This window comes from Lontra canadensis, unplaced genomic scaffold (genome assembly GCF_010015895.1).
Source record: "Lontra canadensis isolate GAN:19392208 unplaced genomic scaffold, GSC_riverotter_1.0 scaffold96, whole genome shotgun sequence".
NCBI classification, from domain to species: Eukaryota; Metazoa; Chordata; class Mammalia; order Carnivora; family Mustelidae; genus Lontra; species Lontra canadensis.
This window is the reverse complement of record NW_022631090.1, coordinates 7,361,407-7,376,285: the sequence shown is the minus strand read 5'-3', so window position 1 is coordinate 7,376,285 and position 14,879 is coordinate 7,361,407. Positions and strand designations below refer to the sequence as shown.

The following is a 14,879-nucleotide window of genomic DNA, read 5'->3' as shown; positions in this document are numbered from 1 at the left end:
GAGGGAGAAGCAGACTTCCTGCCAAGCAGAGAGTCTGATGTGGGACTCGATCCCGGGACTCCAGGATCATGACCTGCGCCGAAGGCAGTTCCTTAACCAACTGAGCCACCCAGGGGCCCTATACTCTCTCCTTTTAAAAAACAAGTACCTATTTACACTGAATCCTTTTTCTGACTTCCCTTTTTTAACTATCACTGAGGCTTTAAACTTAGAGCCATCTGAATCTTCTATCTCCTTCATTCCTTCATTGTTTCATGATAACATTGTTCACTGCATTCTGACACTGCTTTCTAAGGTTGCACATCTGTTCTTCACTTCCCATCTCTACTGTAAGAACTCTACTGTAGGCTCACCTCTGTTCCACAACTGGATGACTCCCATAGTTTCCCAAATGATGGTCTCTGCTTCCAGTCTCTTCCCTTCCTATTCATTCTGCACAGTGTAGCCAGATTTATCTTCCTATATTGCTATTTTCATATATCAAAACCTTTCAGTGGCTATTCATTGCTCCAGGATAAAAACCTTGTCTGGCATTCAAATGTCTGCCTCACTTTATCACTGCTCTTCCAACATTACCTTCTACTATCACGGTGTGAGTGTTCCACTCCATTTAGACCCATCTCTACATTTTTTTCCCTCACCTCTGTTATGATCTTTTATGCCTTTGTGTGCATTACTATCTGGGATGCCCTCTGGCTTTCTCACTAACCCTTACCCAACACCCATCTTTCAAGGCCCATCTGGTATTCAGTTTCATTAACTCTTTACTGATCACATCAACTTCTGTTCAGTTTTTCTCCGAACTATTACTTATTTTAGCTCTTAATTTCTTGTCCGAATGACATTTAAATTTTTGTCATATATGTGTGCTTTGTCTAGTCCCTTAAATTTTTAAGTGATTAGTGGGCACGAACTGTTTCGTACATTTCTTTTCACGATCTGTGCTGTGCTATGCCTATCATAGAGCATCACAAAATATTCATAAATGAGAGTATTGTTACATTGATAAATATGTATCAGAATTTATGCATTTACAAAATAATGTTAAAAAGCAAGAGAGGACAAAGTGTTACTCTTTGTGTTTCAGGCCCAAATTATCATGGCTTTTTTCTTTAGACAAATCATAAGACATAACTGATAAGCCATAAGCTATTGAGAATACTGAGAACTAGGTTTAATGCCTGCTCTGGCGTTAGAACCTCATTGAGTTTGGTGGTCTTGGGCAAGCCATTTTCCTTTCTGGGGTTTCTTCATCTGGAATTAGCTGGGTCAATCTCTACAGTCTAATTTATTTGTTCATTAATTCAGCAAATATTAAGCAATTATAAAATGCCAGGCACTGTTCTAGATAAAAAAGTATGCCCTTTTATACATTGTAGTTCATATTTAACATAGCTTTATCTTCATCTTAGTAGCCAGAGGTAAATATTGACATCTGAGGTTGCCATGAGGCTTCACACTGGCACATAGTAAATCTGGGTAAAGTCAAGCCTAAAACTCAAGTCTCCCAAACATAATTAGGTGAACTTAACCAAGAGACGATAACTTTGCAAAATCTGCCCAAAGTAAATATTTGACTACTTGAAAAGGGAAATTAAAGCTTATTATAGAATGCTTGTATTTTCTTCCCTCTCTCTAGCTGCTGTGTTAAAAAATAATTTTCACTATCATAAAATTCTTTTACCACCCCCCTCATGCAAATACATAACAACTTGGGATAAAAAACAAACAATGGAAACAAACTGACTACTTGGCAAAAAGTGAATTCAGTAAAGTTTGGCTATTTGTATCAGCACCTGATCAGCTGCAAGCTTGGCCTAATTTCAAGAGGGATTTTGGCTGCTTTTGCAGATGTCACATTTTGCACTGCAAAATATAATTTAGGAAAATAAACCAGACATTTGTGTTTTGAAAATCAGTAGGGAAATCCTCCCTAATTCCCATTAGCTTTATTACTGGAAAGAGGTTAACTTTCAATGATATGGCAACATTTCTTTTCAAAGAGAATGGGAAATTAGATATTTATTTGCCAGACAGCTTTTTTTCTTTTTGACCCCTCTGTTGTCTTTTCTGAGGCTTAGCTCTTGATGTGTATGATGTCTTCAGAGGTCTTTCATTCATTTTATTAAACATAGCAGTATTTTGTAAGTCTGCTTTTTAGATGTGCTTTCTTCTAATATAAGTTCTCCAGTACAATATTAAAAGAGCAGTACCACCCAGCATTATATATTTAAACCCCAGGTTTTTTTAAATAGAAATCTTACTCTGATTCACAAATCCTGTGGGCAAGTTAATATCACTTCAATACACGAGTAAGAATCCTTGCCTTATCCTCGATATTTTGTAAAGATTCCCATCAGATTGTAATCTCCATGAAATTATCAAATATGCTTTCTTTATTATTATATCTCTAGCACATAGCATAGGATTTGGCACAGAGTTGGTGCCCAATAAATATTGGATGTTATTAAATGATTTTTTTATTCACTTGGTATCTTAAAATAGTTGAAAACTGAATACCATGATACTTTAAGATATTGGGAAGCACAATTCTTACAATACCTCTTTTTACAGGTTTGAGGGCTTGAAGCACGCAATACAGTGCCCCGATTACATCAAGGCTAATGGAAAAAATACAGGTTGCAGGTTTCCCAATTTGGAGTCATCAGACTATAAAGATTTCTATATCTGTGTTAATGGATCATCAGAATCCCATCCTATCCAACCCAGCTATTTTATTTTTCAGCTTCAAAATATAGGTGAGTTAAACAACTTCAAAATGTTTCTAGTTTAAGCCATTTACAATCACATGGAAGAGAAGAGATGGAGACAAAGATATAGAAAAAGTTATGGAAATGCAAAGCCTGAGAAAGGAGGGCCAAGAGAACATATGAAGAAGCTCTTATTAAATATAAAAGTACAGGAATAAGGCATTGCATCAAGAAATTTTTTTTAAATTTTTATTTAGAATTTACAATTTATTCCCTAGTTTCAAAGAGTTGGTCTGCTGTAAAGTATTTTTGTCTAGTGTTAATGATGGAGTAATTATAGAATCCCTTATTCCCACATCTCAGTGCACAAATGGTTGGATATTCTGAGTTGGAGTTCTTAGTTCTAGTGTTACAATAATGTCAGGTTTTAGAGTCAGCCATACCTGGATTTGAATCTTAGATTTACCAGTTTGTAGCTGTATAACTTCGGGCAAGTTACTTTTAATGTCTGTTTCAATTTCCTTATCAGTAAAATGAGGATGATAGAGGACAATTCATAGGTTTATTGTGAGACATGAGTGAGTTTTTTTTTTTTTTTTTTTAAGATTTTATTTGAGAGGAGAGCGAGCAAGAGAGAGCATTGTGGAGTGGTGGGGGGAGGGAAGAAGGAGAAACAGACTCCCTTGTTGAGCAGGGAGACCAAAGAGGGGTTTGATCTCAGGACCCTAGGATCATGACCTGAGCTGAAGACAGGCGCTTAACCGACTAAGCCATGTAGACACCGCCATGAGTGAGTTTATGATGTGACATCCCTGGTTCAGTGCCTGACACATCATAAGGTCTAAATGAGAGTTAGCTATTGATAAAAATAATAGTGGTAATTGTTGTGGCAGTTGTTCCTAATGCTACCAAATGGAATAATGACTGTAATGATTTGGATCTTCTAAGTTTTCTTTTGGGTTTAAATATTTGTCAATATGTGACTTACCAAAATTTAGTTTCCAAAATAACCAAGTTTCTCAATAAACTAGTCTTGGTTGCCAAGCAACTTTGATTTTAATTCACATTGTAGAGATTAGTCTTGACCCATCCGATTTATCTTAGAGATTTCTCTTACTAGGTTTCCCTAGCTTTTGATAAGAGCTACTGCTAAACTTAATGACTTCCATGTTGAAATGGCTTCCTTTCGCTTTTCAGTTAAACCTTTGCCACCAGAGTACCTTAGTCTTACTGTGGAGAATTCAGAGGAAGTTAACCTGAGATGGAGCATGCCTAAAGGACCCATTCCAGCCAAATGTTTTATTTATGAAATTGAATTCACCGAAGATGACACTACCTGGGTGGTACGAACATTGCATTTGTTTGGAAAAAACGTAAACATAGTTTTTAATTTTTTTAAAATATAGACTTAATAAAATAAGCAAATATGAGAACCAGAATCAGTTGCTATCCACATGAGGAATAGAATATGACATGTATCTTAGTATAATTTCCAGAAAACAATAAATGTAGGAGACAAAAGAAAGATGCTTGCTTGTAGTCTGAAAGCATAATCAGTCATAGAAATTTTAAAGCTACATTAGGACTTTAGAGATAATGTAGTCAGTTGTTTCTAATATTGTGCCAATAAATTAAAGTTGCCAAGTGCAAGTATGAGATGGGTTATGATGAGGCCTTTGGTGAAAAGAAAGGAAAACAACACAATGAAATCACTTCTTGAGGAACAAGCATCATGTCTGAATTAGACTCTGACAGGGCTACTTGAATTGCTTGTAATTCAGGAGAGGGGCTGACAGAGGAAGGAGGCAATGATTGCAAGACTCATTACCCCCCCAGCAACAACAGTGTGATGATGCCTTTAGCCCTACATTGTTATATGTTAATTTTATTCATTGGTTTCCAACTTAGAAAGTGGTGGAGATGCTTAGGTGAGCCATTAGTTCTAATCAATTAATTTCATCTACGGATAAGAAGAAAACTGGGAGTTGAATTGATTTACATGTCCCAAGGAAGTGAATTGACTTACAAATTTTTCAGCTATTCCCAGTCCACTATGTTATGCTGGTTCCCAAGAAAAGATGCAACAAAATAGAAGCTGTTATTTTGGATGAGAGATACTGTTCAGTTCTTTGAAATGCAAAACCGAAGCAATTTCTTCAATGATTTTTTTTTTCCCTTTGAGAACATCTAGCCTTGTGTATTCTCATATCTGAAGAAGTTTCATGCTAAGCCCTGAGCACTGTTATGTAGCTTTTATGGCAGTTAGCCAAAATAAGGAGAGAGAGAGAGAGAGAGAGAGAGAGAAAGACTTTATGTGTATGAACTCTGTAGTTTCCATAGAAATAACATTCACATGATGGCTCCTTTTGCTAACTCATTATCTGTAGCGTATTCCAGTTTATGTAATCTGAGAAATTTGACACTACTCCAAATACTGGTTATCATAAACAATAAAGCTATGTAGACATTTTGCTCTGTCCCACATGCCTTTACTACAGGTGATCCATTATTATAGAAAAATTTTATAATACAGATAAGGAAGGGAAGAAAAAAATGAAAAAAAAAAAAAAACCCACCATGCAGAGATAATCACTGTTAAGATTTGGTATATAGGGGCGCCTGGGTGACTCAGTGGGTTAAAGCGTCTGCCTTCTGCTCAGGTCATGATCCCAGGGTCATTCCCAGGGTCCTGGGATCAAGACTCACGTCGGGCTCTCCACTCAGCAGGGAGCCTGTTTCCCTTCCTCTCTCTCTGGCTGCCTCTCTGCCTACTTGTGATCTCTGTCAAATAAATAAAATCTTAAAAAAAAAATAAAGATTTGGTATATAGCTTTCTTGTCATTTGATATGTATATTTCATGTAATAAAATCTGCTACAAAAATAACAAGTCAAATGAGATCTATCTAGCTGCAATTAGATCAAATAATAGCATCTTATTTTTTACTTGGCTTTCAGACTACCACAGTTGAAAATGAGATACAAATCACAAGAACATCAAATGAAAGTAAAAAATTATGCTTTTTGGTAAGAAGTAAAATAAATATGTATTGCTCAGATGATGGACTCTGGAGTGAGTGGAGTGATGAACAATGTTGGAAAGGTATGAGATAAGAGCAGTAACTGAATAGCTATTTGGTAACAAATATATTTTCTTTCAGTGTATTTTGTAATAATGGAAATAAAAATGCTCTTGCATATCGTCTATAAGTAGAAGATAAATTAGCAAGCACCTCAAACATAGATTTATGGAAAAGAAAATTAAGTTCCAGTTTTATGAAAGTGCATTACTGATTTTAAACTTTAACTTTATATCCCCTGTAATAAATGAATTCTATTTTAGCCAACTTAAGAACACAAGGTATGACTCTCTTTCTTTCTTCCTAATTTTCTATATAATTTGTCCTTTATTATCTTCATTCTCCTTCTGAAACAACCAGTTTGATTTTAGGATAAAACTACTTTCTTTTTCCTCAACAAAAAATACATCTCCATTCCTCATAACCTCTCTTACCAAACATGCATATCATACTATCCTTGCATACAGACATGTTTTCCTTATTATTTCTAGCAGCTTTAATTACATGTATTAATTAGAATTCTTAATCCTTAGAAATCTTAATTTATAGTGAAACTAAAGCAATTGTGAACTATATATTTCGCCAACATTCTTTAGATTGGAAAATTTATGAATACATTTCATAATTTCTAGAAACATATGTTTTGGGGTGCCTGGGTGGCTCAGTGGGCTAAAGCCTCTGCCTTCGGCTCAGGTCATGATCCTGGGGTCCTGGGATCGAGCCCCGCATTCCACTCTCTGCTCAGCAGGGAGCCTGCCTCTCTGCCTCTCTGCCTCTCTGCCTACGTGTGGTCTCTGTCTGTCAAATAAATAAATAAAATCTTTGGAAAAAAAAAAAAAGAAACATATGTTTCTTCACAATATAGTCTTTCAGTATAACACAAGACATGCTTACCAACAGACCCCAATATCGTAGTTTCTTTGTAATAGTGTTTAAAAAACAAAATTCAACTGTGTAAATTTGAAGATCTGATTGGCTTTATGTAAGATTTATAAATTGAGCAACATCCCATTTAGCAAATAGGAAGGAGCTCTGAGGAGCTGTATGAAATGGAAGGTTTTATAGGCAAAAGGGGGAAAATTATGGATTATTTTAGGAAAGGTCACCTTCCTTTACGGGATGAAAGGGGTCAGAGGTCTACCAGGCAGATTATCTCACTAGTACTGATCAGGTAATTCCAGACACTTGATAAAGGTCATGTCCCTGGCACAATGCTGAAACTGTAATTAAGTTAGATTTTAAGTCTTAGTTTTCTGGTGTGGAGCTTAGCACAAGGGACTCCATTTTGAGCCTATTATCTTTTCCTTTAGCAATAGGAAGAAAAAAATAGATAAACTTATGTTCAGCAATTAACGTTTTAGTATTTTATTTTATTTAAAAATATCTTTTGTCGGGGTGCCTGGTGGCTCAGTGGGTTAAAGCCTCTGCCTTCGGCTCAGGTCATGAACTCGGGTTCCTGGGATCTAGCCCCACATCAGGCTCTCTGCTCGGCAGGGAGCCTGGTTCCCTTCCTCTCTCTCTGCCTGCTTCTCTGCCTACTTGTGATCTCTGTCTGTCAAATGAATAAATAAAATTTTAAATAAAGAAATAAATAAAATAAAAATGTCTTTTTTCTTTAAAAAAAAGATTTTATTTATTTGTGAGAGAGAGAGAGAGAGAACATGAATTGGGGAAGGGGCAGAGGGAGAAGTAGACTCCCCACTGAGTGGGGAGCCATATGTGGGGCTGCTGCAGGGCTGGATGAGGGGCTAGATCCCAGGACTCTGGATCATGACCTGTGCTGAAAGCAGACACTTAAGGACTGAGCCACCCAGGTGCCCCCCAAATGATCTTTGTTTATTACTATATTATGGATATTTAGAGCTATCCTTCACTTAACTTACGAAGACTTTTTTTTTTTTAAAGACTTTATTTATTTGACAGACACAGATCACAGGTAGGCAGAGAGAGAGGAATGGTGAAGCAGGCTCCCTGCTGAGCAGAGAGCCCGATGCAGGGCTCCATCCCAGTACCCTGGGATCAGGACCTGAGCCGAAGGCAGAACCCACTGAGCCACCTAGGTGCCCCTAACTTACCAAAAGGTTTTATGTTACCAAAAAGAATTGGGGAAACAAAAAAATTCACCTAAAAAACTCTTATTTCATAAATATCTCTCTAATTGTTCTCAATTACGTTTATATTACTCACAAAAACTTGATAAGACATGAAACAAAGCCAACCGTCATCTCAAACTATTTTTTCATGCTGACAAATTTTGTAAAAGATAACATAACTCTTTTGACCTTTAATAAGCCTTGGTAGAATAAAAGAATTATGTTTAATCCTGGTAACTTGAAAGATATGCCTGTTTTAATTAAACCAACAAACTTAAAGTAGTTTTAATACCCAGTATTTTCCCAGATAATGTAAACCTGAAATTCATTTGGGTTAGTTTCTTATTATGTTTCTGAGAATTCAGTTTATATAAATGTTTAATTTTCTTTAAGTCGGTTAAATAGAATTTTTTTTACAAATTAATTTTGACAGTACTATCCATAGGCAGAAAAATATCTTCAAATACATATATATAAACACACACAAACAGGGGCGCCTGGGTGTCTCAGTTGGTTAAGCTTCTGACTTCTGCTCAGGTCATGACCTCAGGGCCCTGGGATCAAGCCCCAGGAGGGCTCCAAGCTCAGCAGGGAGTCTGCTTGTCCCTTTCCCTCTGCCCTTACCCCTGCATGTGTGCATGTGTGTGTGTGTGTGTGTGTGCGCGCGCGCTTGTGTGCACGCTCTCTCTCTCTGTTTCAAATAAAATATTAAAAAATAAATAACTAGAAATATACAGACAGAAAACTTATAGCTTCCATTTAAAAAATACTGCCATTGAATCAGGTACAATAATACAAATTAGTATTTGTGAGAAGCATTCATCTAAGTTTCAAATGACCTTTTTATTTTTGAGTTCTTCTGGTAAGAATTACCTCCCTGAAGTTTGTACTTTAAAGAGATGACCTAGATAAAAGGACTTACCAAAGACACAGGGAAAGAATGCGTGTTCCTCCAACAAGGACTTTAGTTTCCTAAGGCCAGAATTTTTACAATACTAAACAAGCCTTTAGAAATAAACGGGGGAGGTTTGGGGAGTGATAAAAAGGAAGAAGTGAACTTTCAACTACCTCTACAGCTGCATTTCTCATTCTGTAAAGATTCATAAGATAAGGACAATTACTCTTATTTTCTCCAAGAACTGGACTGCAGCCTAAATGACATAAGAGGTTGATCCTCCCATTAAAGTACCTTATCTTCAATTTGCTTTTTTATACCATGGATCTTTGGAATGTTTTAGTAAATCCTTTTACAAAGGCTTCAGAAGGTTTTTCTTTCTGGGTGCATAATTTCATTTCGGTTTAGGGAAGGAAGCCTTAGAAAAAAAAATTCTTTCAGGCGCTGCGTATCAGCTTTCAGTTCCTGACCAACTTCTGACCATAGAACAGCTAAAGAATCCTTTAGACTATCTTGTGAGTTTTCAGCTGGGACAAACAGTTTTTCTGGCAGTACTTAACAACCCCCGCTTGGTGTAAGAAGGGCTCCAAAGAGGATGCAAAGGATATTACCTTCCCAAGATCCAGAGTCACTCCCAAAGATAGCCAAAGGAAGGAATCAACCACCTACATGTCCCAGGCAGCAGGAATCCAAGCCTGATTTGTAGGACACAAATGAGACAAGCAAGAAGGCATATAGCTATCTCTGGGAGAGACAGGATCAATAACCAGTGGGTCTGGATTTGAAAAGGAAGGGACAATATTAAATTTTATTTTCTTCTCTTGATTGAGCACTATGCAGAGATTTGGGAGAGCTGACTCTGGTAAGAATTCTCACCCTTTGCTGGCTTCTACCAGTTTTCCCAAGATGCTCTTTGCAGACTCCAGAATTTGGCAAAGTTTTTAATTAATTTTAGTGTTAGTTTTCCCTTGTCTGTTTAAGGGAGTAACGTAGCAGTTTACGAGAAAGTCCCTCAGGGTCTCATCAACTCTGGGAGGGGCCCATATGGGAACCTTCCTTCAGGGAAGGATAAATATGAGGACATTTGAGTTGATGTTGAAGAATTTGCATAGGGCCTTTGTAAAGTCTGTATAAAACTTTTAAGCAAAACTTTTAAGCAAACCTTTTAAGCAAAGGCCTTCTTTCTGAGTGTACAATTTAAACTTGGACCAGTTCACCGTTGTTCCAGAGTTGGAGGGAAGCTTCTCCTGTTGCTTCTATCTGCCCCTGAACATTGGCTGTCAGCTGATCACTTGTAGGAGGGCCTAAGAGAAATTCTGGTCATATTTTGGGGGGTGGGGAGGGAGGACAGTTTTCTCAGGGAGCCATATTATTTGTCTCTTAACTGCAATACACCGGTGGGAAGAACACCCGTTAGCATCTAATAAGGTCCTTTTGAGTGGGGGTTTTGAATGGCCACTAATCTTTCCAACTCCTCTCTAAATTTGTGTGATCTGAAAGCAAAAGTAAAGGGGCTTTAGAATTTAAAAGAATGGCTGCTGTCCATGGGACATGAATTCTTCACAGTGGGGGTCCAGGATATACCTGAAAAGGACTTGATATGGGAAGACCTGAAGCTGGTAGAGCCTGATTAAAGAGCCCTGGAAAGTAGGAATTATAAGGGATAGCAAAATGAGTCCCACCACCCTTATTGGGTGCTTCTGCTAAAATCACTTCCTAGCTTTCAGTATTTACACAAGTAACCCGTATACCCTGGACCTGGAGATCAGGCAAGAGTATTCTCTGTAAATGTTAGAGGAAAGGGGAAGCTGAACTAGGCAGATGGAGCCAGATTTTGAAAAGGAGAATTTACATTGGATGTAGACTTTAATTTTTTTCTAATTTTTGTTCTTCCATTTTGTTAAGGGAGTCCCTAAGGCTTGCCATATTATATTCCTTTGTGTTCCATTTATATTTTTTATTATTTTTATTTTTAAAAGATGTTATTTATTTGACAGAGAGAGTGAGAGAGAACACAAGCAGGGGGAGTGGGAGAGGGAGAAGCACGCAAGGAGCCCGACGCAGGGCTTGATCCCAGGATCCTGGGATCACAACCCGAGGCAAAAGCAGATACTCACCAACTGAGCCACCCAGGCGCCCCTGTGTCCCCTTTTCAATTTAGTTTTTCCACAGTTGTCAATAGGATGAGTGTTCTCTAAAAGCTTCAATCTAGAAATCTAATTCAAAAGATCCATTTTCTGGCCATTGATAAGTACGATCTATTAATCTCAATAGTGACTCAAATCAATAAGCCTCTCTATGGACAAAAAGGTATCCCAAAGGAGAGTACAGAAGATACAGCCCTCACAGGATTCAGCCTAAGAAAACAAAGACCTTTATTATCACAAAGAGACAACAAAAATTGAGATGACAAAGGCCCCTTATGAACTGAGACCCCTTAAGACAAAATTCCCCTGACAGCTGGCAGAGTCAGACCAAGAAACCTAAGTCTAGACTAGTTTAGCCCAAATTCTGGTTTTTACATTGGACCCAGGCCTAACTCCGTCTGCTCAGATCCACAGCCTGTTCAGCTCTCTGCCAAATGCACACTGGTACATGTACCCTTTGGTTGGCAGAATATTCTCACTGGTCATAAAGCCAAGCTCTCAAGGTGTAGAAAGTGACAAAAAGAAACAGAGGCAAAGGATTAATAGAAAACAAAAGTACTAATACCAAATCTTTATCAGATGTACTGCACCAAGGAACTTGTTCCATAAATATTTTCTCCTGTTAATCTAAATTTAGAAAAGAAAAGGACTCCTACCACTCTTGCTTTCATGAGACTCTGTAGGCAGAGATCCAGGAGACTCACATAGTAAGAATTCGTGCCAGCCTGTTAAAATTTATCCTGCCGAATACACTAACTGTTGTGGAGGAAAAATGTTCCTTCTAGTCTTCTAGGTTCTTTGGCTTCTCTAATAATTAAACTGATATAAGATAGATTAACAATAAAAAAAAGTTAATTTCATAAGTACAGGGGCCCCATGGAAATGTGAGACCCAAGGGCAATTAGGGCAGTTGAGGCTTATATGCCATCATGAGCTAAGGAATGGGATTGGGACCTGGGATTTCAAAGTGGGAGAAGGGTAATTCACAGGACAATAGGAAGAGGGGGATATGTTCCAAGACCCCCAATGGATGCCTAACACCACTGAGAGTACTGAACCCTCTATAAACTGTTTTTTCCTATATAATCTATGGTAAAGTTTAATTTAGGAGTAGGCACAGGAAGAGATTTAACAGCAATAGCTAATACAATAGAACAGTTATAACAATATACTGTGATAAAAGCTATGTGAATGTGGTCTTTCTTTCTTTCTTTCTTTTTTTTTAAAGATTTTATTTATTTATTTGACAGAGATCACAAGTAGGCAGAGAGGCAGGCAGAGAGAGAGGGAGAAGCAGGCTCCCTGCTGAGCAGAAAGCCCGATGTGAGGCTCGATCCCAGGACCCTGGGATCATGACCTGAGCCAAAGGCAGAGGCCTTAACCCACTGAGCCACCCAGGTGCCCCTGAATGTGGTCTTTCAAAATACCTTATACTCAATCTTCCCTTCTTGTGATGATGTGAGATGATAAAACGTCTAAGTGATGAGATGAAGAGAGGCTATACTGTAGGCATTATGACATAGCATTAGGCTACTGTTGATCTGATTATACATCAGAAGGAGGATCATCTGCTTCTGGACTGCAGTTGACCACTTGTAACTGAAACCATAGAAAGCAAAACCATGGATAAGGATGTTGATGGTGGAGGGATGCTACTGTAATTACATGTTTGCCCCACCATACAGATAGGTGATTCAAATGAAAGTTGTTTCTGGTAATAGCTTGCTCTCAGACCAGGCTGCCTAATCTAAATTCTTTTATGTGGTTAAGAGAGAGGTAAACATTTTTCTTGAGTCTGCTGAGTTGGTTTTTTTTTGTTTTTTTTTTTAAGATTTTATTTATGTAGAGAGAGAGAGAGGGAACACAAACAGGGGGAGGGAGTGAGAGAGGGAGAAGCAGGCTTCCCTCTGAGCAGGGAGCCTGATGCTGGGCTCAGTCCTAGGATATGGGGATCATGACCTGAGCCAAAGGCAGAAGCTTAAGAATTGAGCCACCCAGTCTGCTGAGTCTTGATTGCCTTTGGCTCAAAATAATCCCATTGTCAAGGTGGTGTATTTTCTGGTCATGTATTCTGCTCCCTGTTACCAGATTTTGCTCACTATAGCATTAGGTGATATAATATAAAACTTCGACTTAGTAAGAGTTAAGAGATACACAAGACCTGTTTTTCTAATCACTTAGCTAATATTTTATCATTTTGGTATGAAATTTCACAAGGTAAAATTTTAAATGAAAACATATCGGAAAACAAGAATTGAGCTTTGGAGAGTTGTTTTTCTAAGTGCAATGAAGAGATGTGACATTTAGTCAAGTAATTGTTCTATATACAAATTGCACAAATGGAAGGAATGCTATACTCAAACATAACTGTGGTACCTACACACTAGCAAATATGGCAGAGGCTTCCAAGTTTAACTCAGTTCTTCACCAGTTACTAGCTTATTTACAAACTAATTTAGCTTCAAAAATAATTGTAAACATCTAACCTTTCCTTTTTTTTTTTTTTTTTAAATTTTTAATCCTAGGTGACAAATGGAAGGAAACCGTAGTATTTTTCTTGATACCATTTGCTTTTATCTCACTGTTTGTTTTGGTAATAACTTGTCTGCTTTTGTATAATCAAAGGGCTTTACTGAAAACGGTAAGTTGTATAACATAATGTTTAGTCTGAGATAGTAGCTAACAAATAAATGTTCTGTGTTTAGAATTGATAGACCTATGTTTTATAATTTTTCCTATAAACTGTGGGTGTATAATTGATGTTGTATGGATTATGATGATGTCTTCAGAAAATATAATAATTTAAAAAATTAATCCTATAAAGCTAAATTTGGAGGTAGATTTACTTTTGTTGAAATATAGGAATAATGTTTTGGAATATGAAACACTATTCACCTCTAGATTAGGGAACAATATAAGGAAAGAGTTACAGGAGAAAAGCAGGATTGGGAGGAAGGAAAGAGTGACTTAAACTGAATATAGCCTGAAATATATTACTAGTATGTCACAGGCAAAAATCCCCCAAATTGAAAAAGATAGTGTCTGCCCTCCAAGAGTTTATATACTCTAGCTGGGGAGATAGAATCCATAAAAAGTAATAATCTGTACTGTGAGCTGTTTTTAGATAGTTCCTATTTAAGCTGTACAAATGTTATACAATTTCAGAAAATGAAGGTCAGTAAAGATTGGTGGGCTTTAAGGAGAAATTGTGATTTGGAGAAAAATATCTTAATGCCAAGTCTTTTAAAGATAAAGGGAAATTTGAATGTGCATGAAATGTTTCACTGTATTTCTCTGCTGAATGCTTTTTAAAAATCTATTTCTCTGAGTTACTAATCTGAGTTGAAATAGTTTGTGTTATTATTATTTGTTAATAATTGAGCTCTTTTTTTTTTTAATTTCAGATCTTTCATGCAAAAAAAGAAGTCTTTTCTCATCAGGAGACATTTTTTTGACTCATTAACTTTCAGTCTTAATGACCAAATGCTAAATATGAGTCTTGTTAAACTGAAGCTTTTCACCAAATATTGAATAAATCTTGTTTTAAAAGCATTGTTGTATTTAAGTAGGCTTTAGAATACTCAAACCCTCAACTAGTAGTACATTTTCTGGATTCTATTAATAAGCTTTCTGCTCATTAATACATAGTCAGAGTACTACACATAGAGAAGTCAAGGGTTGGGTCAGATTCTATTCACTGATGTGTTAATAAAACAGTGTGCTTTTATAACTTGCACTAAGCCAGAAATATTGCTGATTGTGGAAAATGAGATTCTCATTTAAAAAAAAAATACTTGGGATGAATGTATTCACCATGAGTAAAGTTGTTTGGCTTTAAAATTAACCTGTGGAGAGGATTAATAAGAAATAAGAAGTTTTCAGTACATTTGATAGTCTAAATATGTGCTTTATATTTTGTGAAAAAGGTGGAAGAAATGAATGCATAGGAAGGCTG

General features: G+C 37.0%; 1 protein-coding gene across 11 annotated transcripts in view; it reads left to right on the top strand.

Moving 5' to 3' along the window:
- Positions 1-14,476, top strand: part of IL13RA2 (interleukin 13 receptor subunit alpha 2) — a 69,409-nt gene extending 54,933 nt beyond the window's left edge. For 10 of the 11 annotated variants that reach the window (XM_032837118.1, XM_032837116.1, XM_032837121.1 and 7 more), the window contains 5 exons: positions 2,575-2,759; positions 3,909-4,084; positions 5,668-5,812; positions 13,450-13,565; positions 14,329-14,476. In XM_032837118.1, coding sequence (XP_032693009.1) covers positions 2,575-2,759; positions 3,909-4,084; positions 5,668-5,812; positions 13,450-13,565; positions 14,329-14,379 — 673 coding nt within the window. In that variant the 3' untranslated portion in view covers positions 14,380-14,476. The remainder of the gene's footprint in view (positions 1-2,574; positions 2,760-3,908; positions 4,085-5,667; positions 5,813-13,449; positions 13,566-14,328) is intronic. The other variant, XM_032837123.1, reaches the window with a different exon arrangement.
- The last annotated feature ends 403 nt before the right edge of the window (positions 14,477-14,879 follow it).